This window comes from Gopherus evgoodei, chromosome 1 (assembly GCF_007399415.2).
Source record: "Gopherus evgoodei ecotype Sinaloan lineage chromosome 1, rGopEvg1_v1.p, whole genome shotgun sequence".
Taxonomy (NCBI): domain Eukaryota; kingdom Metazoa; phylum Chordata; order Testudines; family Testudinidae; genus Gopherus; species Gopherus evgoodei.
In genome coordinates this window covers 366,785,772-366,810,886 of record NC_044322.1, presented here as the reverse complement: position 1 = coordinate 366,810,886, position 25,115 = coordinate 366,785,772, and the positions used below count along the sequence as shown (strand labels likewise).

At 42.2% G+C, this 25,115-nt stretch overlaps 1 protein-coding gene across 2 annotated transcripts in view; it reads left to right on the top strand.

Moving 5' to 3' along the window:
- The window catches only part of PPP6R2 (protein phosphatase 6 regulatory subunit 2), a 159,943-nt gene that overhangs the window by 59,259 nt on the left and 75,569 nt on the right, over positions 1-25,115 (top strand). The window contains exons 1-5 of one of the 2 annotated variants that reach the window (XM_030537206.1): positions 5,288-5,360; positions 8,626-8,871; positions 18,731-18,917; positions 19,658-19,795; positions 24,487-24,552. In XM_030537206.1, coding sequence (XP_030393066.1) covers positions 8,645-8,871; positions 18,731-18,917; positions 19,658-19,795; positions 24,487-24,552 — 618 coding nt within the window. In that variant the 5' untranslated portion in view covers positions 5,288-5,360; positions 8,626-8,644. Of the gene's footprint in view, positions 1-5,287; positions 5,361-8,625; positions 8,872-18,730; positions 18,918-19,657; positions 19,796-24,486; positions 24,553-25,115 lie in introns of those variants that run through there. The other variant, XM_030537294.1, reaches the window with a different exon arrangement.

Below are 25,115 nucleotides of genomic sequence, written 5' to 3'. Positions count from 1 at the left end.
CCACAGTCCCATCCCTGTGCCCTGAAACCCTCCCACACCCATCCCTCTGCCCTGCACCCCCACAGCCCCATCCCTCTGTCCTGACCCCCCCCACACTCAGCCTTCTGCCCTGCAACCCCTACACCCCCAGGCACTCTGCCTTGCACCCCCACACCCCAACACACACCCACCCTCCTGCCCTGCACCCCCCACACTCCCAGCCCTCTACCCTGAACCCCCCATCCCAACACACACCCAGCCTTCTGCCCTACACCTCACCACCTCAGCCCTCTGCCCTGAATCCTGAAACCCCCCCCCCAGCCTTCTGCCCTGAAACCCCTCCCCCAGCCCTCTGCCCTGACCCCTGAACTCCCCCCCGCCCCAGGTCTGGGGTCCCAGCCGCAGGCTCTGATTAGCCTGCTGCCGGCCTAGGTGAACAGAGCCCCAGGCTGGCAGCGAGCTGAGCAGGTTGGCAGTGAGCTGAGCAGGCTGGTGGCATAAGATCAGTATTTTAATTTAATTTAATTTTAAATGATGCTTCTTAAACATTTTGAAAACCTTGTTTACTTTACATACAATAGTTTAGTTATATAATATAGATTTATAGAAAGAGACCTTCTAAAAACATTAAAATGTATTACCGGTACACACAACCTTAAATTAGAGTGAATAAATGAAGACTTGGCACACCACTTCTGAAAGGTTGCCGATCCCTAGCCTAGAGTTTGGAGCCCTGAGTGAAAGGTGGCTCAGAACTCTTTCCTTCAATGTTAGAAAACTGGTTTATCTATTACTATGGAGTGAGGGGGCAACCGGGAAGCAAATCTTGAAATTTGTTTGTTTTTCTCACTTCAAAGATGGGCTTGAGATATGATGCAGAATAGGCTGGTTCTGGAACAGAGGAAAGAGTAAGTCAGTTGAGGCTGGTCTGAGCCACTAATTCAAAATGGTAGGAGGTATCAATATCAGGAGGCCTGGCTGTCACTTGATTTATAGCAGACAGCAGAGCAACAGGAAAGGCAAGGAATCTGAAGCCATTAAAATATAGACTCTTCACTCTTTCAGAGCAGTTGAGAACACAGAAGAAGTAGGTGGTAATCATGTAGCTGAAATTCTTTGTGGGAGGCAGGACCAGTCAAGAGGAGCAGGTTTCCAAACAGCTTTTTATCCTGTAACTTCAATGCGGAGGATACTCTTGGGAGGCATATTACTCTGCACTTTTGAAGACTGGTGTGTATGTTAGCCATTTCTGTGTTTTATGGCAAGCATATTGTTTTATTGAAAAAGCCCCCCCCCCTTTTTTTTTTCTGTCCTTTATTTCATCATTTCTGTCATGGGCCAGGGCATCTTGGCTCACCGTTGCAGTCGTGCCATACCCATACTATATTTGTAACTCCAACTTGCTGTATTGTGTTTTAATATTCTGGAGGCTTTGGTCACAACTCAATAGTTACGACTGAGTCAATTTTCAGTATAACAAGCATGTATAAACATTTATTTTGTGTCAAGTATCAGAGGTGTAGCTGTGTTAGTCTGGGTCTGTAAAAAGCGACAGAGTCCTGTGGGACCTTGTAGACTAACAGACGTATTGGAGCATAAGCTTTCATGGGTGAGTACTCACTTCATCAGATGCATGTGTTTTATTTATTTATTTTGTGTTTTCTTTTAATCTAATTAAAATGGTAAAAAAAGAATAAACGCAGAATGTAAACTTTAAGTACTATTTGAATTTGTCATGGTGGTTTGATTAAAATTGGGTTGATACATAGAGAGTAAGGAGTTCCCAAATCAGCCCTTTATGAAGTTTTCACTGGATTGTGTCACCTTTCTTTGGGTGTCTGTTGCAAGAAATCTTAAAACACTCTCGATCTGTGCAGTGTCCCCCTTGTGGCTTTTCATGTGCTCATTAATCAGTTACAAACAGGTAGTGTGGTTTTTTGTGTTAGTTTTTCTTCATAATTGTAAAGAACTATGCCAAAACAAATAGGTAGTAGTTAGCAGTGATGATGTAATGTATCTACTTATATAAAAACCTCCATCAGGGGCTTGGTGGTGATGGACAGCGACAGTCCCCCACCAAAACTTCTTGTAGACTAGGGGGAAATTCCCTGAGCTGCAAACAGAGACCATGAGTTCAGATTTCATCTCTTAACTGTGGTTTACGTTCTCATGCACCTCACCAACCTTGTTATTGACAAAGGTGATAAACCCCAACTGTAAAAGGCAGTCAAGTCTGCGGTTCAACCCCATTTTACAAATAAATGAATGGAGATTACATATCATAACATGGTAGACCCAAATCTCAGCTACTCAGTTGCCCTGGCTTTCAGATAATATAACCAGAGAACATTCAATCTCTAACCACTAAACCAAACACTTTTTTCCCAGAGTCAGGAATAGAATCCAGTATTCCTAGTCTATGTGATGATACTGCTGTCTAGCAAACAATTTTTTAAGTCAGTGGGAAAATGTAAAGTCCTACTCTAGAGGCTGAACTAAATAGAGGTTATCTATTACTGCTGTAGCTCAGGTGATATAGAGCTGAGTTGTCAATGTGAAGGTTGTGGGTTTAATCCCTGTTGTTGACTCAGTTGAATGTGACAGCTTTTGATTTTTAAGGTTTTTTTTAAACAGCTTAGTTAATTCATAAAATGAGAACATTCTGTAAGGACTTTTTATAGAATCATAGAATCTCAGGGTTGGAAGGGATCTCAGGAGGTCATCTAACGCAACCCCCTGCTCAAAGCAGGACCAATCCCCAACTAAATCATCCCAGCCAGGGCTTTGTCAAACCAGGCCTTAAAAACCTCTAAGGAAGGAGCAACAAGAGTCCAGTGGCGCCTTATAGACTAACAGATGTATTGGAGCATAAGCCTTCGTGGATGAATATTCACTTCGTCAGACGCATGTGACGTTGCTTTTTACAGATCCAGACTAACATGGCTACCCCTCTGATCCTCTAAGGAAGGAGATTCCACCATCTCCCTATGTAACCCATTCCAGTGCTTCACTACCCTCCTAGTGATAAAGTTTTCCCTAATATCCAACCTAAACCTCCCCCACTGCAACTTGAGACCATTACTCCTTGTTCTGTTATCTGGTACCACTGAGAACAGTCTAGATCCATCCTCTAGTATCCCCTTTCAGATAGTTGAAAGCAGCTATCAAATCTCCCCTCATTCTTCTCTTCTGCAGACTAAACAATCGCAGTTCCTTCAGCCTCTCCTCATAAGTCATGTGCTTGAGTCCCCTAATCATTTTTGTTGCACTCTGCTGGCCTCTTTCCAATTTTTCCACATCCTTCTTGTAGTGTGGGGCCCAAAACTGGACACAGTATTCCAGATGAGGCCTCACCAATGTGGAATAGAGGGGAATGATCACATCCCTCGATCTGCTGGCAATGCCACTACTTATACAGCCCAAAATGCCGTTAGCCTTCTTGGCAACAAGGGCACACTGTTGACTCATATCCAGCTTTTTGTCCACTGTAACCCCTAGGTCCTTTTCTGCAGAACTGCTGCCTAGCCATTCGGTCCCTAGTGTGTAGCAGTGCATGGGATTCTTCTGTCCTAAGTGCAGGACACTGCACTTGTCCTTTTCCTCCTTTTGAACTATTATAATATTTAAATTATTGTAATTTCAGTCATTTATCTGCCCCACTGTGACCCTGGAACGCTGTGTGTATGTGTGAGAAAAACTTTTGAACCCCCCCTGAAAAGTAGAGGTAATGACATATTAAGGATCATCTGCTGCTTTGCCACTTCCCATTGCTAACACTGTTTATAGCATACTCCAGTGCTTCGTAAGGCTTTCACTTCTCTGTCCATTCTCTGGGTGTCCCTAAACCTCTGACTGCCAGAAGGAATCACTTGAAAATTGCCCTGTTCTGTTCCCTCCCTCAGAAGCATCTGGCACTTGCCACTGTTGGAAGGCAGGAAACTGGACTAGATGGGCCATTGGTCCTATCCAATATGGCTGTTCTTATGTTTTTATGTCCAATAGATATTGAAAAGCGATACATACCCCAACTTCATGAAACTTATCCTCTAGCATAGAGCCTTAACAGTGACCTCAACAATGTTAAGGCAGAATAACATCTCAGATATGACATCTGTGCCTGATATGTGGATCTGTTTATTCAAGAATATCTTTGGCCCTATTCTGCACCTTTTTTCTATTTTTAATGTCATCCTTAGTTTTCTTTTTTCAGTATAGTTTCATTTCTTTTAAATGTTTCTTTTTCCAAAACACACTTTCTGTAGGACTCTCTTCCCACTTTGTCTGTTTCCCCAGATCCTGCAAACAGCCCACATCCCCTAATCTCTCTCCCTTTGTTTTCCTCTCTGCTCTGTTCAGGTCTCTTGGAATGGGGCTTGAGTACATGACTTAATTGTCCCCTAAATGCAAGTGTTTGGATTATTGAGAGGATGACTGTGAATGAGATTATCTGAGGAAGTCAGGTTCATTTGCGGCCTGGCAGCAGCTTTCAGCCAAGCAACATGTAAAATGTCTGGTTGCTCACACCTCACTTAGCCTGTCAGCTCCAGCGGACGACCCATATGTCTGTGAGTCTACAGTAAAATGTCAGCATTAAGGGATGAGAGGGGCAGTTCATAGGCTGGCTCAGCTGCAAAGGCTGTAATTGCAGATGCAAAAAAGTCTTTACGGTTCTGGGCCTGGATAGCCCAGTAGATTGAGGGATGCTTTACCATTCCTGAGTTGTTTAGTTTAAACCTTAAGTAATATGCCTTTTGTCCTTTGGCCAAATAAGTGACCCAGAAAGGTAAGAGGAAGGGACAGGGAGAGAGATGAAAAAGAGGAAAGAGGAAAAAAGGCAACAAATATATAAATTAATAAAGAAACCCATCTTGGATTGATATAATTTTTTCCCTCTTAGAACAGAGCTTTCTTCCAAAGATTAGACCTTCAATTAGGTGGACTCAAAACTGAAAGGAGAGAGGTGTACCCATGGATTTCCAAGTCTCTCTCCTTCATCCATCCTGCCACTTCTCCTGCCTCTGGACCACTAAACACTGAGTGAAGGACAGCAGAGAACACTCAAGAAAGAAATGAAGGTTATTTGTAACTGGAGTTCTTCCTGATGGATTCTGCATGGTCACACTCCTCGCCCACCTTCCCTACTCCTTTGGAGTGCAGATTAAGACGTCTGTGTTAGCAGAGGAAGGAGCTGAGGTGTCAATAGTGCCACGGCCTCTTTACGCTCAAGCCCTTAGAACACATTGGAGTGCTAGACAGGGAGGGCAGGGGAGCATGGGTGCTTAATGGGCACTGCTACTGAAAGGTTCTGCCGTCGCGGCGTCGGTTGACACAAGTCCCAAGAATGTGAATATACAGTCCATCTCGAAGAGCTCTTGTTACAAGTAAGTAACCATTTCTCCTGTAACAGGTACTCCTTTTACTGAAGATTTTTTTTTTTTTGAGGGTGTGTTTGTTCATTCATTTTTGGAAGGAAAGGGAACAGACAGACTTCACCAGTGCTGGTTCTGTCCAGGCTGATTGATGGTGTTCAAGGCCCGATTCTTCATGAAGTGTTGGTCTTTCTGATAGAGAATTCTCCTCAGGATTTTCTTTGTCCTACACGGAAGATGGTATGCATGTGCTAGTTTGCTTGTAGTACCAAAACTACTTGCACTTTGTAAAATTGTGGCCCCATTTTCAATTCCAGGCCTTCACTTTTCTCCCATTCCTTGTTTCTCATCAGTTTGATAGTGTCTCTGATGAGCAGTCTATAACAGGATGATCATAGGCAACTCCTTTATAGCCAACCTTTATGAAATAGTATCTGCACATATTGATGAGGTCTTTCAGCTGCTTGCATCCTTCACTTCTTTATAGATGATTCAGAGGAATTCCTTAGTGCCCTGTCAGGATCTGACCCACCTCTAGGCATTCCGTGAGACATTTGTGGCTCTAAACGAGTTGCCCAGAAGGATGTTACAATTTGTATTTCTTCTGGGAACTCCTCAAGTACTTGCTATTCAGAGACTATAGTTACTTTTGTTATGACAGTTGCTGGATTTGAAAACTGTTCCGTGGTGGTGATGCATTTTTGTACTTTACAAAATATCCTGATTATGTTCAGTATCAGGAACCAGATTAGCTTCTGCGCACCTGAGTAAGCTCAGGTTGGCCCTATACAATTCTAGGCAAATGGTTGTCCCAGGAAGCTGATCACAACAATGTCCTAGGGTTTAAAGCAGTTAAGAAAGTGGTTTTCTCTCTACTCATGAGATTTCTACTGGACTTGATTGTGATTCATATGAGAAACAACAGTAAGACATCTATTGCGTACTGGCACTTCCAGGCTGGAGCAAGAAAATAGAAGTTAAAAGTTCTGAATGAAGCAAGGGTAAATTCTCTTGCTCCTGAGGCAGATGGTTTTGTTGATTTATTACTTAGATGGCTTGTTTATAGTAGTACTCACTGGGTGCTTTCAAAAGCCTCATTTAGGTCCTTTCTGGGGAGCTCCCAGCTTAAGGCATCTCAGAATTAAAATCACCTACATTTTAGCAAAAGAGAAACCTATAGGTCAGCTTTCTAAGCACATGCCACTTGGGCAAATGAGAATAGGAACTAAATAATTTACTCTTCAAGTGGTTAACAGAAATGTAGTGGTGCAGAGACCCACAGTCTCTCAGACTCCTGCATATGTCAGTTCAGCATTCCTGGCTGTCCTGGGCTGGGAAAAATTCAATTCCAGGATTCTCTTAAACTCCCAGATTTAAAGCACCTTGAGACTCTTAGCTTGGAACCTGAGAGGTTTTGCCTGTTAAAGCAATGAATATTCAGGAGAGCTTGTAAACTTAAAGACTGTCCCCAAATCTGGACATTTCAAGAGATTCTGAAAATTTGATCCTCATGGTGACCTTTTAAAGGACAAAAATCCCACGTGGCCGCACAACCAGGGATATATTGAAATTCCTTCTCTTAAACTGAGATCTTGATTGGGTCTGATTCCCAGCTTCCTGACAGTCCAGAACTCAGTGTTAGGAGTCTTGGAGCATATTGGTTCCATTTCTAGCCTGTTTTGGCAGCAACTTCACGTTTTCTAGTTCCTGAAAGCTGTGTCTCTATAGAGATGCCGTCCTGAGACTACTATGGTTTGATGTAATCTCTGAACCTTCATTTACAGAGAGGACCTTCCCTGTAGTTTACATTTAAAATATTGTTTTTCCTGTTAGCAGTTAAGTTGACCAGAAGAGTTAGTAAAATCAGGTGCCTTACTTATCTGGAATACTTACAGTTTTTCCCAGATGAGATAATTTTCAGGCCTACCTCAGAATTTTGTCCTCCAGAATTATGATTTTAACTTGATCCAGTCTATTTGCCTTCTTTTAACCAGTCGTGGTGGACTTTAATTATGGTTGGGATGTTCAAATTCTGTTTATGCATAACTAATCCTTGCAGGAAATAAGATGCAAGTTCAGGAGTAGATGAGTGACCTAAGAAAGGGTGCATAGTATCCATATCCCCTATTTCCAGATGGATACATTCAGGGGTTTCTCAGGCCTACGAAATATCATAAAATATCCCATCTCCTTCTGTGAGGACTTACTCACTCAAACATGTGACCATTTCCTGCACAGAACAGCATAGTGCTTCATTCAAAACATTTTGTAGTGTGGTTGTCTGGTCTTCAGTGCATTTCTTTATCATTTTAAAATAGATGTGTTGTCTTTGTCTGATATGACACTTGGACAAAAGGTTCTTAGTCTTTCCCTTTCCATTTTATAGCTAGAAGGAGGGTTTTTAAGGAGCGCCTCTCTGTGCTTGTCAAGTATCAGAGGGTAGCCGTGTTAGTCTGGATCTGTAAAAGCAGCAAAGAATCCTGTGGCACCTTATAGACTAACAGACGTTTTGGAGCATGAGCTTTCGTGGGTGAATACCCACTTCCTCAGATGCATGTAATGGAAATATCCAGGGGCAGGTATATATATGTGTGCTAGCAAGCAAGCTAGAGATAACGAGGTCAGTTCAATCAGGGAGGATGAGGCCCTGTTCTAGCAGTTGAGGTGTGAAAACCAAGAGAGGAGAAACTGGTTCTGTAATTGGCAAGCCATTCACAGCTCCAAAACGTCTGTTAGTCTATAAGGTGCCACAGGATTCTCTGTGCTTGGAAGATGAGAAAACAATAAACCAGTTATGGAGCAGAAGGTGCTCATTTCAGTGTAGATAGATAAGTAAATTTCACCTATTTAACTTCTTTGGTTGTGATCCTTATAACTAATGTCCTGAAAAATTAACCCTATATTTACAATGGAAGTGCTTAATCCTGCAAGATAGCACTTTAAGCACAGCAGAACATTTAAGCACTTTCTTGAGCACTCACATTGACTTCAGTGGGAATATTTTACTTAAAATTAAGCACATGCTTAAATACTTTACTTTATTGGGGTCACAGTGCTTAGTACCTTGCAGGATTGAACCTTAAGGCATAGAGATGTAGCATGGAGGGTGCTGATTAATTTTTTTAGTCACATAAATGTGTACTTCATTTTGCTTAAATAATTTAACTCATTTTTATTTCCTTTTCAGAGACATAAGGGGAACCCTGAAAAGACCCTTACTGTATCTTCACTTGACTTGTGGAGGCTGAGTATTAACACTTATCCTCTTGCATTGCAGCTGGGTGTGTTCCATCATCATGTTCTGGAAGTTTGATTTAAACACAACATCACATGTGGACAAGCTGCTGGATAAGGAGGATGTGACACTGCACGAGCTGATGGATGAAGATGACATCCTACAGGAGTGCAAGGCACAGAACCGCAAACTGCTGGACTTCATCTGCCAGCAGCACTGCATGGAGGAGCTGGTTAGCCTCATCACACATGAGCCCCCTGTGGACATGGACGAGAAGGTCCGCTTCAAGTACGTACACAGATTCTTCTTTTATGGGAAGAAAACTGAATTGGAGAATTGGCTGCAGAAATTCTTCTCTGGTGCAAGGCTGATGAAACCTGCCTTGGAAAAAGGCCTTGAGGTTCAGGTTGTGAAATAAATACTTGATTATTTTGTGATTCACAGTGAATGTTACATCACAATATTCTATTTCTTGCTCTGTTTTTCATGTTACTCCATTGAGTTTATATGCAGTGTTTTATCTAAAAATTCATCTGTTTTGTTTCTTTTAATTGGAAACTCTGGCAGCAGAGAGATCAGTTTTGTTTCATAATCTCTCCCAGGCCATCATTCTGTGGTCAGAACCCAGAAATGACAGTAATAATGCTCACTGAGATATAGATTCATTGAGGGTCATTGACTTGAAACCCGTACAGTCCATAAAATATAGGGACCTCTCCCAGGAATAAAGTCTTAGAATTTGTGGAGTTCTGCATACATAAAAATTGAATGTGCACTAAAATAGTGAATACACTTTTGGATTAGGGTGTGTGGAAAGAGCTTGTTTCTTTTTGTAGTGTTTGCTTATCATATTGAATTGTATTTACACATGCATGCTTCACTTATTACTCTTATTATGTGACCAGACGCCTTTATTTTGGAGTTGGAGAATTTGCTTTTTTTTCTGTATTAAATTTATGTCAGAAATCTTGATGTACATGTGCAAGTGTATGTGACTATGCTCCTGGGGTTTGATCAGGGGTCAGTTATTACCATTGTCACTAGAAATCTATATCTCACTATCTTAAATACGCATTAAATTAACAACACTGTCTATAGTGACAGTGTACGTAACTTAATGCGTATGTAAGATAGTGAAATATTTTTGTGTGTGAATATATTCAGGCATGTGAATGTCGTGAAACAATGTGAAAAGTTACTGTGTTCTTGTGACTACTATGATAATATTTCTGTTATAAAATCTGTGAAGTCAGAAGGAACCAGGAATGCATTAATAGATTGTAATTATTTTACGAATGAAGATTTGTATTAAGTAACTTGTAATACCACAGTTTATGCAGGCAACATTATTATGGCTTTCTCTATTGTTCTTTTACATTCCAGAACAATATGCATTGGTGAGGCTAATCTTCAGAGTCCTTAATTTAGCCCTCCACCCATTTTTCCCCTTTCTGGCTAAGGAGGACTAGGCAGGATTTGCTTCAGGAGTCCATTAGTGCTATTACTTAATGAGATTGAGTGATGTTGAGCAATGTGAGGCAAACTAGGGTCTAAGCATGTTCTGGGGGTAAGAGTGATCAGTGCCAAAAGATAAATCCATGAGTTTTAAGTGTTAGAGCAGAGCACTGTAATTAACCAGACCTAGTTCTTTAAGTTTTTTTCTTTTCACTTTTTTTTTTTTGTGGTTGTCATCAGCATCACTGCTCAGCATCATCACCAAACAGTTAGTACCTCTAATGTTTTTGCTGAGAGGCAGAAGAGAAAACCTCTTCTTAGACTTGCACCTTGTTTGTAAAGGGATCTGTAGAATTTTAAGGTTTATTTAAACTGTGCCATTAAATGTGCATGACATTTCACAGACAGAACAATGGGGGGTTACTATTCCAAAGAGTTTATAGTCTAAACTAGATGTAACAGCCCGGGTTTACTCTAAACTAAGGGTGAAGAGAGTGAGAGTTACAAATAAGAAAGATGCTCATTGTTGTCTTCTCATCTTAAACTGTGTGCTTGAAGTCTTATGAGTTTTAGATTGTGTGTATTTGCCTTTGTGTAGTGTGGTTTGCCTTCCATCCGCCAAACCATTCGCATACTCATATTTCAACATGGGTGAAGTGTATGTATATATAATACAATCTTTGTGTTAATGCAAACATGGGTGAATTGTGTATCATACAGTTTTTGTGTTAGTGCAGAGTTATCAGCTAATCTGAGAAATATTTAGTAAACTTCCTCTCTGGATGATTTATTCCTGAAGCTAAATTTAGTATAATGGTTTGTCTACACACAAAAGTTATATTACTTTAACTATGCTGGTATAATTAAAGTTCTGCAACCCCCCGATTGTGGATACAGTTATACCAGTATTAAGATGCTTTATACCTGCATAGTGATTCCCATATCATGGTGTTCACATTAGGGGTTGGTCCAGTATAAAACTATTTTGGTAAAAAATCATCCTCTCCCCAACTGAAATAGCTTTACTGATACAAGAACTGCCAGAAGACCTGGCCGAAGGGAGCAGCAGCATACCTGGCTAAAGTCATCTGAGAAGCAAATGCTACATGGAGTTTTCACAGAGCCTCACCTAGGTGGAAGTGGAAATGCTCAGCAATTTGTGGGTTGTTGTTGTTGGTTTTTTTGAGTGCATGCAGATGTGTATTCCACTTAACACTCCCAGTGCACCAGAGCAGGAGAACGTTCCCTATCATTACCCATAGGGTTGGCGCTCACCTCCTCTCTCCCAAAAGCTCCTTCTCCAGCTATTTAAGGACAGTGCCATCCTGATCCTTCTTAGTTCATTCTCACGGTTGATAGCTAGAGTTGGAGTGTTCCGTGTGGTAATGCACCTGACAGTTCTCTGTCTCAGTCTTTCTGGGACTTTGTTGTATGTAGTTAATAGTATAGTTTAGTAGTACCCTTAGCGTTAGTGAGTAGTAGTTAGTTAAGATAGTTATGTGGTGTCTTGCTGTTACAAGGTGCCTCCATCACTACCCAGTGAACCGCTCTGCTTAGCCGGTTCAGATGGTTTCGCAGTCACAAATGCACACCAGGCCGTTTAGCTTTCACTAAGGTGTGCATTTATTCTCCTCTTACATAACAATACTGTGCAACACTGGCTATAGCCAAGACAGGCTTCCCTGTAGCCCTCACTCCCCAGCCCAGACTCACCTCTGAGTTTTCTTCTGCATGGCTCTTGTGCTCCCTCTTACTTCCTGTTTTCTCCTTGTATTCTCCCTAGTTATCTTATTAGCCCTGTGATTGTCACCCAGGTGCTCTCAATTCCCCACCAGAATGCGTGTAATTGCCCTCAGCTGGACCTGCAGCCTTCTCCAGGATGCAGCACTGTAAGTGACTGAGGTGCTGCTGATAGCACTCTGTTACAGATGCCCACATTGTCCATTGTGTGGGGTGGTTATCCCCACTAGTGACCCCCTACATGTGATGTTTGTTGTGCCTGGGAGAGGAGCACATTAAAGAAAGGTGCTCCATCTGCAGATCATTCAAGAAAAGAACCCAGCTGGCGAGGGACTTATGTTTGAAGTAGCACCTTCTGGAGCAGGCCATGAGTCCCACTGCGATACTGGTGACATCCACAAATTGTCAGCTGCCCCTTGAGGATATCGGAGTGGGCACTGGCTGTTGTTTAGCCAGATTCAGATTCCTGTCCTAGGAGGAAGAGACTGTTCTCCTTTCTCTGGTCCTCCTAGACAAAGATCTCATAAAATGGACTGGGGCCGTTCCAGCACTAGGAGGTATTCCTCCTTCCCGTCTAAGAGGAGTGTAGACCAGTAGCATGATTCATCCGGTATGTGAGATAGAGCAGGGCCATCTACCTGCTCTCTGGTGCTAAGATAAGAGCAAGTGGACTCGATATCGTTGACATTGGCACCGTCTGTGGGGCTTCTGTTGAGTCCAGTACTGATGATGTCAGGGTCAGCACCAAGGGTTTCCACACCACTATTGGACTTACTTTTCCTGTTCGTTTCTGATTCTCCTCTAATTTGGGAATGTTTGGCTGTGGTTGCTGCTGCTTTGGTGTCTTCAGTGCTGTCTGAACTGATTACACATCTTCTGTTATTGTTGGTGCCAGTATTTGGTCCTGCCATGAGGGCAGGGGACTGGACTCGATGACCTCTCGAGGTCCCTTCCAGTCCTAGAGTCTATGAGTCTATGATGTGGGCCTCTGTCTGTTCACTGTGCTGAATTGAGGTTGCTGCCTTTTCAGTACTTAGGATTGTCAGCGGAGTCATGATCTTCGGTGCCGATGATGACTCCAGTGCACACTTCATGTGTGGGAACGTGCCGGTTTCGACTTTGGTGCAGACGTCTGCTCTGGTGCCATGTGTGAGGCCTTTATCAGTGTTTCAGGCACTGACTACTTTCTTTGTCAGAATGGATGCGTCCTTTGTGCTGGACTTTGGATGAAGTTAGACATTTGCTGGCCACTCCTAGGACGACGACTCCTGTTGCCTGTGTACTACTTGGAAGGATCCTCAGGGTTGGATTCAGAGACGTCATCCTTCTTTTCCATGCTGCCTTGTTACCACTTTCTAAAGTTGTTGAGACTTCCTGAGGATCACTGTTGGTGCAGATATCGGCACTGCTCCTGGAGCAGAGATAAGGTCCTTGGCCCAGTTGCTGCTGGCCACCAGAGTCATACTCCTGCCCACAGTGGCTCCTTGGAACCACTGGAATTTTCTGCAGTTGGCTTGGTTTTGATCCTCGTTGCAGCCTAAGCAAGGTCACCTATTCCTCCTGTAGCCTTTCGTCCTGAACATCCATTGCTGCAACCACAGTTTAGCAGTTGCTCCTGCGGAACTGGTTCAGGCTGAACTTTTATGGGCACCACGGGAGGTTCGATTGGCTCTACTTCTTTCCTCTCATTCATCAGAAGATGTCTTTGCAATGTCAGACTCTTCCTTCCCTATACCATAGGATTTTAAATCATACCAGGACCTTCTGAGATGCAGGGCTTCAGCCTTGGGTATTCAGGCTAAGTTTGTTCAGGGAACACACACAAGTTGCTGGATATTCTGCAATCCTCAGATCCAGGGAGGATAAATGAAGTGATCTTGGAACTGGCAAAAACTTTTTGGAACACCCCAATGCCCTTACAACCCACAGCAAAGCATACCAATAAGAGATACTATGTGCCTCTGCATGGCTTCAAGTGCTTCCACTCGTATCTGGCATCTAACTCTCTTGTCATAATGGTGTTAGTGAGAGGTTGATACAGGGGAGATATAAGTTGACACCAAAGACAAAAGATTGGACTTGTTGGGGAGGAAAATTTACTCTACCTTATTCTTACAAATGAACGTTACCAATAAGCAAGCACTCTTATCAAAGTATGACTTTGTAAATTGGAAATCAATGGCAAAATTTACAGGTAGGTTGCCAGAATCCTTCAGGAAAGCGTTTTAAGGCTTCCATTGCAGAAGGTTGTCTAGTGGTGAGGATATCACTGCAGTCAGTTTTGGACATGGTCGACACTTCCTCTAGAATTACAGCCTCTGCTGTAACAAGGAGAAGGTCTTCATGGTTGTAGAGCTCTGGTATAGTTCCTGAGGTCCAACAGATGATTGAGAACCCTACCCTTTGACATCCAGTTTCAGTTTTCAGGGATAACTGACAAACATTAAATTCCTTTAAGTCCTTTCAAGCTAAGCTGGATTCATTGGGGGGTTTTACACTGGTAATAGAGGCATCACTTCTTGGGGCGACAACAGCAATATCGCCTTCAGCGGTTCCTTAGGTCGTATTATCCCGCTAGACATCAGGGGCACAAGTCTCATAGGAGAAGGTCTTTTGGTGCTGATTTTATTCAGTCCGTCCATTCTTCATTAGCTTCAGGCAGTCAACCAATCTGATTCTCTAGTGTTGGCATTCCAATCATTGAGTTTCAAGCCATTTCCTCTTCGTCTGGGGTTAGACTGTCCCACTTCCACAAGGTTTGGGAGTTGATAACTATGGACAAGTGGGTCCAAAGCATGATGAGATTGGGTTATGTTCTTCAATTCCTGCCCATTCCCCATCCCTTTTCAGGAACCCACCTTTCAAGTCCCTGCTTTCTCACCAGATGCAGGCTCTCTAGGCTTCAGGGGCCATAGAAGAAGTTCTTCTTCAGAATTGGGAAAAGGGATTCTACTTGCAGAACTTCCTCATTCCCCAAATCCCTGGGAGGGATGAGACCTATCCTCAATCTCCACAGTCTTAACAAGTACATCAAATATATGAAATTTGGCATGGTTACCCTAGCAACTATTTTTCCCTCTTTGAATCACAACAGTTGATTTGCTGCCCTCAGTCTTCAGGATGCTTCCTTCCATGAGGTGATTTTCCTAAGCCACAGGAGGTTTGAGATTTCTAGAGGCAGGTGAGCATTATCTGTACACTGTGCTTCCTTTTGGGCTGTCCTGCTCTGTGAGTATCTACCAAATACGTGACTGTGGTAGCAGAATATCTCAGGAAAAAAAAGGATTCATGTCCTTTCATCCCTGGACGATTGGTTAGTGAGAGGCAAGTCCAGAGAACAAGTCCTCTGTCATGTCCAGTTCCAGTATGTCTCGTTGATTATCTGGGCCTGATTCTAAACAAAGGAAAGTTGATGTTAATACCAACTCAAAACATTGAGTTCATTGGTGCCCTACTAGACTCTGGGTTCAAGAGCATTTCTGCTGAACGATTGATTTCAAGCAATTTATCTCCTATGTCTGGCACTCCAATCTCAACGTTCAGCTATGGTCCATGTATTCCTGAAGTTACTAGGCCATGTGACCGCAAGCGCTTGCGTAGTCCAGCATGTGAGATTGCGCCATCATCCTCTTCAAGTGTGGTTGAAGTTAGTCTATCGCCCGAGGCAATCACAATGATGACATATGAAATAGCTCAGACCATGTCTCCGTAGAGGTTATAGGCACATTCAGTGAGGGCCCAAGTGACGTAAATAGCATTCTTCAGTGATGCTGTTGACCTAGAAGTAGTAATAAACTTTGGAAAGGCAGATCTGCAGTAACCTCTGAGCCCCACCTCCTACTGTTGCAGCTTGTGAGTCACCTTAGCGAAGTACATGTCTGCAGTCACTCGAAGAAAAAAAAAAGACTGTTGTCTTCCTGTATAGTAACTGTTCTTCGAGATGTGAGTGCAGACATGTATTCCATGACCTGTCCTCCAGCTCCACTGCATTGGAGCCCTGTCATAACTCTAGTCCCAGATTTGGACCTTAGCGTCCAAAATATGGGTGTTAGCATGAAAAACCTCCAAGCTTAGTTACCAGCTTGGACCTGGTATTGCTGCCACCACCCAAAAAATTAGAGTGTTTTGGGGCACTCTGGTCCCCCCGAAACCCTTCCCTGGGGACCCCAAGACCCAAACCCTTGAGTCTTACAACAAAGGGAAATAAATCTTTTCCCTTCCCCCCTCCAGGTGCTTCTGGAGAGATACACAGAAGCAACCTCCGTGAATCTAAGCAGAGGGAGTCCACCCTCTGTAATTCCAGTCCTGAAAACAAAAGCACTTTCCTCTTCACCCAGAGGGAATGCAAAGTCAGACTAGTAAATCTAGCCCACACAGACCTCCCCCTGATTTCTTCCTCCCACCAATTCCCTGGTGAGCTGCCGACCCAATTCCCTGAAGTTCCCCACTAAAGAAAACTCCAACAGGTCTTAAAAGAAAGCTTTATATAAAAGAAAGAAAATACATACAAATGGTCTCTCTGTATTAAGGTGACAAATACAGGGTCAATTGCTTAAAAGAAATATGAATAAACAGCCTTATTCAAAAAGAATACAATTCAAAGCACTCCAGCAACTATATTCATGTAAATACAAAAGAAACCTATAAATTCTGTCTGATCTTTTCGTACTTACAACTGGAAACAGAAGATTAGAAAACAGAAATCACCTCTCAAAGCTGAGAGAAAGGCAGGCAGACAGACCAGAACAAAAAAAAAAACCTCACACACAAAAAACCCTCACTCCAGAGCTGAAAAAATCCTGTTTCCTGATTGGTCCTCTGGTCAGGTGCTTCAGGTGAAAGAGACATTAACCCTTAGCTATCTGTTTATGACAAGCCCCAACTCTTGTCATTCGGAGTGAAGGAACTGTGGGGGGAAGAGTCTGTGCTGCCCTTAAATATCAAGGGAAGGGATTATTGGGCAAGAGGGCACAAGCACTGCCCTATGGATACTGCTGGGCAAGTTTCTCCGGCTTTGATGCTCTGGGTGTGTGCACACCTGAGCGGAGTACATGTCTGCACCTGCATCTCAAAGAACAATAGTTACTGTACAGATTGGTAACTGTCTTTTGTCTTCTAAATTGGAGACATACAGGCCACTGACTTGAAAGGGCTGACTTTTTCCTTTTTTTATCCAAGTGTCACTGCTGATTTATTGGGTTCTGTCTTAGTGTCTGGAGAATCATAGTCTGTAAATATAATTGGGGCAGTAACTATTGTGACCTTTATCAATTATGTCTGTTGGGGCTTAAATTGAATAATTAACCATTCTCTGAAGCTGCCAACATTCCACAAAGGGCCCAGTGGAATTTTTAATAAGACATTAAATCACACATAGAAGAATAATCTTGGAGCCCTTATCCTGGTTTGTAAAGGATGCTGAGCTGCATTTTTGGTTAAATATTTTCAGTGGGAGCTGTAATGTAAGTTAATATCTATTATAGTTGTCTTGAAATAGAAGTCTACCAATAAATTTGCAATAGTGTGTGCACACAGTCAGCACCAGCGGTGACTGTCACTCCCTTATCTGCAGACAATATATTTTCCACACAAACTAACACAATTTTTGAGGAGTAAATGCTTAGAAGATAGTCAATAAGTGTTGCTATGGAGCTAAACAATTGTTTTGTTTACGTTTTTTCATTGTTTTTTTTTTTTTTAACCAAACAGTTTGATAAGACAATGTTCTATCTGTTTTAAGAACATTACATCCTTACTGGGTCAGATCAAAGGTCCAACTAGCCTAATATCCTGTCTTCCAACCGTGGCCAATGCCAGGTACCCCAAAGGGAATAAACAGAATAGGTAATCAACAAGTGATCCATCACCTATCACTCATTTCCAGCTTCTGGTTTCATTGGATTCCCCCCCCCCCCTTCTTCCACTGGAAGCAAATAGTTTTGTTCATTTTTAAGAGAACCATACTCCTGCCCAGCATACTGAGCATTAATTAATGTTTTGTATTATTTTTTTTTGAGATTTTTCATTAGATAGCATATTTAGATTGATTTGATCAAAACATTGTAATAGACGAGGTCCTGAAAAAGCAAGTAAGTTGGCAGAAGTTGTTCGGTATCTAATGATACAAAAGAGTGATAGATCTTGTTTGACTAATAGACTGTGAGGATTTTATTATCCTGTTCTTGTATTTTGCTTATAGAATTGCAAGGGCTTCCTTTGGATGATATGTGCACCATTTTGTATTTGAGGAATGAATATGCATGCTACAAAGTGAGAGTGTTATGTTTCTTTTCCAAAACTTCTAGGTTTGTTTCGCAGTGTATTCTCAGGAAAAAATAAACTCTGGGATGCAGAGAGGGGTTTGGGAAGGAAAAAAAATGCCAGCTCTGCTAGTAGTAGGAAGAGGGTTCAGATAGAAAACCCACAGATTCTATTTCTTCTCTCTCTCTCGTGACCACAGAGTTCCATTGGGAAGTGGCATGGGATGGAATGGTAGCTCTGCAGGGATCTCAGCATTCAGAGCTGTCTTCACTGTAACTGGCCTATTCATCTCCTTAAGAGCACTCCCACCTCTCCATTGTCAGGTCACGCTCTCCCCACTTTTTTGGGGAAGGAGATTTGTTCTCATGCTGCCCTAAATGCAGCTACAGTTATTTGTCAGGGATGGGTGTTGCTGCCCCTCTTCCCCCAGCTCTCAGTGTGCCTGGTGCACTCTTGGGATCTCCTGAGTGAGCCTCTGTGTGTCACTTATAGGTGGGCAGATAGAGTTGGGCATTGCTTGAGGATACCCATCCAAAGCTGGAGTTCTGAAGTGTGTCCTTGTATCATAAATGGATTGAGGGATTTGTGTTGTGCCTTTATTTCATAGGAATTATTATTTCAGCTGTCTTCTAAGAATTTGTAGAAGGCTCTAATCTCACCTTCAGTTGCTGCTTTGGTTCTGTGTCTCTAGATATCCGAATACAGCCTGTGAACTCCTGACCTCTGATGTGCCGCAGATCAACGACAAACTAGGAGGGGACGAAACTTTATTGAACATCCTGTATGACTTCTTGAATCACGAGCCGCCTTTGAACCCTTTGCTTGCCAGTTTCTTCAGCAAGACTATTGGGAATCTCATTGCAAGAAAAACTGAACAGGTAGTGATTTGAGTCTGTTCTAATGCAAACACATTGATTACTAGTGATGTAGTTGTATGGATTGTATGAGCACTGAACTAGCAATTTCTTCCCTCCTCCCCAGAGGAGGAAAATGCTGAGCTTTGTAGATGTGGAGTGGATTGCTGGAATTGGAAATGGAGTATGCATTTTGTAAGGCATCTTGTCAACCCTACCATTTTGATATGTGTGATTGTTTATGCACCTAGCAACTAGTATATAGCTTTCACTTTTGTTTCAGAGGGGCAGTTGTGTCTGGGGTATTGCACATTGCCCATCCTTTGAAGTTTTAACATATAAACTTGTCATACAAGTATTGTGTATACAGCTAAGAGGCTTGGAATATTTGCCATACAGTATTATGGGGATGAGTTAACTCCATTCCAAATTGTACTTCCTTTTAAAGTGGAGATATTTTATATAAAGGAGCCTCGGTGGGATTAAAATTTCTTCAGCTTCACCGGTGTCCTCAATCTCCATATATCTTATAGAATAGAATTTCTTTGGGATATGACAAAGGATTGTTAATGGAGCTCTGTTTGGCACTTCCTTGCTTTCAGATGTTCCTTTGCTTCCCTGTTCTCAAGAAGAATTATTTATCCTCCTAGCTGTTTCGCATTGTTTGGTTGATTGGAACACAAATTTTGGGAGTACTGAGAGCTCTGTGACGTCACCTCTATCTATTGTAGAGAAAAGTCATGTTGCATTTTTTTCTTTTAAAGGTGATTGCATTTTTGAGAAATAAAGACCAATTTATTAGCCTGGTACTAAAGCATATTGATACATCTGCAATGATGGACCTGCTGCTTCATCTGATCAGCTGCGTGGAACCAGCACCTCTACGTCAGGAAGTATTAAATGTGAGGCTTGCTTAATGTTTCTCTGTGGTTGGTGCAGGGGGGAGAAAGTATTTCTGAGGAGATATTACTCAGTTTCAAGTAATACGAGAGTAAATTCACTCCTCTTTTAAAAACATATTTTTCTTGCTTATGCTAAGATCCACAGATCTGGTGCAATGGGGACGTCAACCCACTTGTAGTTTGGGGGGAGAATTAGTCTGTCAGTCCCTGGCAACAGGAATGTCCCACCTCCTGAAGTTCTCTTTGTTTATTCCTGAGCCCCCAGTGGGTAGCAGGCTCAACAATACCACTTTGCTGCCAAGTTTTTCTGAGGGGAATTTCCAAACTTTATTGCAGACTAACTGTCTCAATAACAGGCTCCTTAGGGATCTCTACTCGTATTCCTTGTTGAGACCTCCATGGGAAAAACAGACCTATTCTGGCCCATGTGGATCCAATGCACAGAGAGGGCTAGAGCTTCTGGGAAGCCCATCAGTAAACCCCAAGCCAATACATTTCTTGAGAGACCTATCAAGGGCCCATGTGGAAGAGGGGAAACGAATAAGCCCAGCCTCTTCAAGGACAGGGAGATTGATAAACACATGAACTACTTCTGGAGCAATCTCTGAGCCCAGTTTTGCTCCCCTGTCAGAAACAGGCTTCTAAAGGGGAAATAAATGAATACTAAAATCAACACTTGGTCCACCTGCTCATCTTCATGAAGTGCAGCATGGCAGATCAGCGCTGCAAATATCAGATCATGAACATGTGCTGATTCCTCTAGGCATGAATATTCCCCATCCCCCCAAAAAGGGAGCCCTTCTTTCTTTTTAGGGAGGAAGGCTAACAGCCCAAATCAGAGATGGGGAATCAAATAGTCAAACAACAGCCAAACAAACAAAAACAATTAGAGGATAGATTCTCTCAGGTAAGAGTGTACTGAGTATTGTGAAACTAGGCTTAGGAGGTGCCCTAGACAAGCTATAACGTTGTATCCTTCTTCATGCACCCTGGTAGAGTGTAATAGAGGGAAAGGGATTTCCTGCCACAACAGAAAGATTGATAAAGTATCACGCTGTTATCCCAAGCTGCAACTTTGGGTCACCATGTGTCATACGATGCATATGTGGTATAGAGAGTGGAGGTATGTGTAGGACAAGCAAACAAACAGGAGATGGATGCTGGCATCCTTTGTGGAATAGAGAGGGAGGAACTATGTGTTTAAGAGACAAGGTCAGATAAGTTGGGAGCAGCTAAATTGGGATGGGCCTTGAAGGGAAGGACCAGAAGTTGGATTTTGACACAGTGGAGAAAGGGAAGCCAGTGGAGGGATGTAAAGAAGGAGTTATAACTTGATTAAAATGACAGGTTAGTCTTAGTAGCAGCGTTTTGGTTGGGCTTGTTTGTGTGATGTGGGTGTCAGGTAGGCCAGAGAGAAGAGGTCAAGATATGAAATAAAGACTTGAATGGTAGTTTTAGTTGTATGGACAAAGAGAATAGACTGTTTCTTGGAAATGTTATGGCAATAGAAATAGCAAAATTTAGATATGGACAGGATGTATGGGTCTAAAGAGAGAGAGAATGAAGTCAAAGCTTCCCATGTTATGAGTTTGAGTGGGAGGATAGTAGTAATATCAATAGCAAGAAAGGGCATTCATTTTTTGCCATGTTGAGTTTAAGATGATTGCCGGACTTACACAAGGAGATATTGAAGAGACTAGCCTAAGATGTGGGATTTGGATAGGGAATGACAGGTCAAGGGTACAGAGATAAATTTGAGTCATCAGAATAAAGATGGTAGTTGAAGCCACGTGAGTAGATAAGATCTCCTGGAAAGTGGGTGAAGATGGAGGAGGAGAGAGTCTGAGGGACCCCCTCTGATAAAGGGAAATGGGTGGAGGAGGGAGACTCCAAATGAGACACAAGAAATTAAGAGAGAGGTAGGAGGATAATTAGGAGCAGTTGGGATTGTACAAACTAAGGCCTGTTCTACACTGCGGGCGGGGGGGTGGGGGAGGGGGATCGATCTAAGATAGCGTAGCTGAAGTCGATGTATCTTAGATCGACTTAGAATCACTTACTTCACGTCCTTGTGGCACGGGATCGGCAGCCACCACTCCCCCGTTGACTTTGCTTCCGCCTCTCACCGAGCTGGAGTCCAGCAAGTCAATGGGAGAGCGATTGGGGATCGATTTATCGCGTCTACACTACACGTGATAAATTGATCCCCGATAGATCGATTGCTACCCTCCGATCTGGCGGGTAGTGTAGACGTACCCTAAGGGAGGACAGGATTTTGAACAGTTAGGGAATGGTCAGTGGTGTTCAGAGCAGCTAAGAGATCCAAAAGGATGGAGTAGAGGTGCTGAGATTTGGTTAGGAAGAAGTCACTAGCAGCTTCAGTAAGAACAGTTTCAGAGGAGTGGAGAGGGCAGAAGCCAAGCTGGAAATGAAGTGGAGGAGAGGAACTTTAGTATAATGGTTATTGATGGCATGGTTAGTCGGTTGGGAGGTGAAGAGAATAAGAGGAGATAGGGCAATAGCTGGAGAGGTAGGAGGAGGTAAAGGGTTGGACCAATGTCCCACACCAAAGGAGGACCACTTTTTATGAAAGTAGGAAGACCAAGTTTACCCTGGCAGCACTGTTGTGGCAACTGAAAATTTTAACAGTTTTCTGTAATGTAAACCGAGCTTCAGAACCATCTTTAAACACGTGATGATAGGGTGATGGGGGCCATATAACTAGATTTATGGATCTTGTCCTTTCCCCATAGCCAATGCAGAATTGTTATGGCAGTATATTGTCCACTTTCCATAGGAGAATATTCCCTGATGGAATAGACTTCGCAGATAGGAAATGTTTCCGTTATAATCAGCCTGCTCACGTCTTACTTCCTTTCTGGTTGTTGATGGTGGCTGAGACCCTTCTGGGAGAGAAGGGGCTTTATAAAAGTCTGTCCTAATAAAGGTTCAGCTGGTGTTAATGGTGGGGAATGATGCCTCCTGGAGAGGGGAGCAGGTTGCTGGGTCCTAATGTCCCTAGAACAGCTTCCTCACTGGGCTGAAGAGGAAAGAGAAGAAAGCACGTTAAAACCCAAAGTAGTATGTCCATTTTGACTATAAACATAGTTAAGATTCAGACAGGGAACCACATTCTTGACTAACTTGCTCAGTATGTTTTCTGAAGATGTTACTCCCTTGTCTGCTTATATCTTGATCTTAACTCCAGCGGTCTGGAAGTTGAAATTGGACAAATTCAGACTGGAAATAATTACCGTCACTGTTAAAAAATTGTATCTTAACCACTGGAATAGCTTACCAAGGATTGTGGTGGATTCTCCATTACTGGCAACCTTTAAATCAAGAGTGGATGTTTATCTAAAAGATATGCTCTAGTTCAGACAGGAATGAATTCACGGAAGTTCTCTGGCCTGTTATGCAGGAGGGCAGGCTAGATGATCACAGTGGTCCCTTTTGGCCTTACAGCCTATACATCTGTGGGCATAATACTGTAGGTGGTATTGGCACAGGTATCCTTTCTAATTGAGGTCAGATCACAATTACTAGGCCCATTGCTTGAGTCTTTAGACTAAGTTAAGGTGTTTGACTTGGTACTGTATGAAATTTTGATTCCCCCCCCCCCCGATGGTATAAAATTAAAGTAGGACATATTAAATGGATTAAAATCTGGATAATTGATACGTCTCAAAATGTAATTGTAAACTTCCAGTCATCACTGAAAAGGTATGTTTCTAGTGGGTGCTAGAGGGTTTGGTTCTGGCGTCCACAATTCAAGAAGAACATTGATAAATTGGAGAGGGTTCAGAGAAAAGCCATGAGAATGAATGAAGAACTCAAAAACATGCCTTATAGTAATGGATTTAAAACTCTGAATCTACCTAGCTTAACTTAGAGAAGGTTATGTGATGACTTGATTACCTACATGGGGAACAAATATTTAATAATGAGCTCTTCAGTCTAGCATATAAAGGTCTAACACTATCCAATGTCTGGAAGTTGAAGTTAGACAAATTCAGATTGGAGTGTAAGTAAGATGTACATTTTTAGCAGCAACAGTAATTGCCCATTGGAACAATTCACCAATGGTCACGGTGGATTCTTCAACACTGATAGTTTTAAAATTGAGATTGGATATTTTTTATGTAAAATATCTGCTCTGTGAATTATTGTGGGAAAGTTTATGGTCTGTGTTATACAGGAGTTTAGATTAGATTATCACAGTGATTCCTTTTGGTTTTGGAATCTATGAATCTATTATATATAAAACTAGAGATTTAAAACAAGACATGTTGTAAGAAAAGAATATGCATTGGCCAGAAAATTGATCTGATGACCTATTAGGTTACTCATCTCTATTTTCTGTGATTCCATAATATTTATTTGTGTTAAGAAACATAGCAAATCCAACTCAGTTGGTTTCAACTCCCATTAAATTTACTGACTAGATCTGGCAGTTGTTGCAGGGACAGTACATAGCAAAGATTTGATGTTTATTTGGTCAGTGCAAATTAACATACAACAATTTTTAGCCCTGAGGAAGTAGAGTGTAGTGCTTATGTTTTATAGACTGTGAAACAGAGGGAGACTAATTTTCCTAACTGTATGTATCCCATGCTAAGCAGTGCTTGCTGTAAGTAGTAACTGACCGAGTTATGTGATCTCAAACCAGGGGCTCTTTCCTTTCTCCTCAGTGGCTTAATGAAGCAAAAGTAATTCAGAGACTTGTGGAGCTGATCCATTCGAGCCAAGATGAGGATGTGAGTGTGACATCATTTATTTTTTGTCTGATTTTGTAAACTGAATAAGAGGTCTAGAAGCATGGGCACTTGAGAGTACTCTTTCTCTAACTCTTGGAAGAATGCCCATCTTGCTAATGGGAAGAGCATAGTAATGGAGAGTATGTGTGGCAGTGCTGTCCTTCATTTGATTACTGAGCCTGACATCAGCTAAAGGGGTTTTCTCTAGTCATTTTAGTACAAGTTTCCTGATTATTCGAAGCCAAACTCTGTAAGATATGAATTTAGATGGAATCCTTACAGTCGATGATGATTCCATGAGGTTTATTGAGAACATGCTACTTGGAGTATGCAATTGAAAGACTTTGACAACTGGCTAGTAGTGGTCTTTAGCTAATTTTTGAAGCCAAAAACAATGTTTTTGTTTTAATATCCTACTAAAATCTACAAGATGAAATTATTTGAGCCTGTGCAAAAAAAGTGCCAAGTATTAGATTATACAGATAAAAAAAGACAGCTCAAATTATTTATTTTGTTTTCCGCCATTTTCGCATAACATATAATCTTGGTTTTGGAATTTAGCC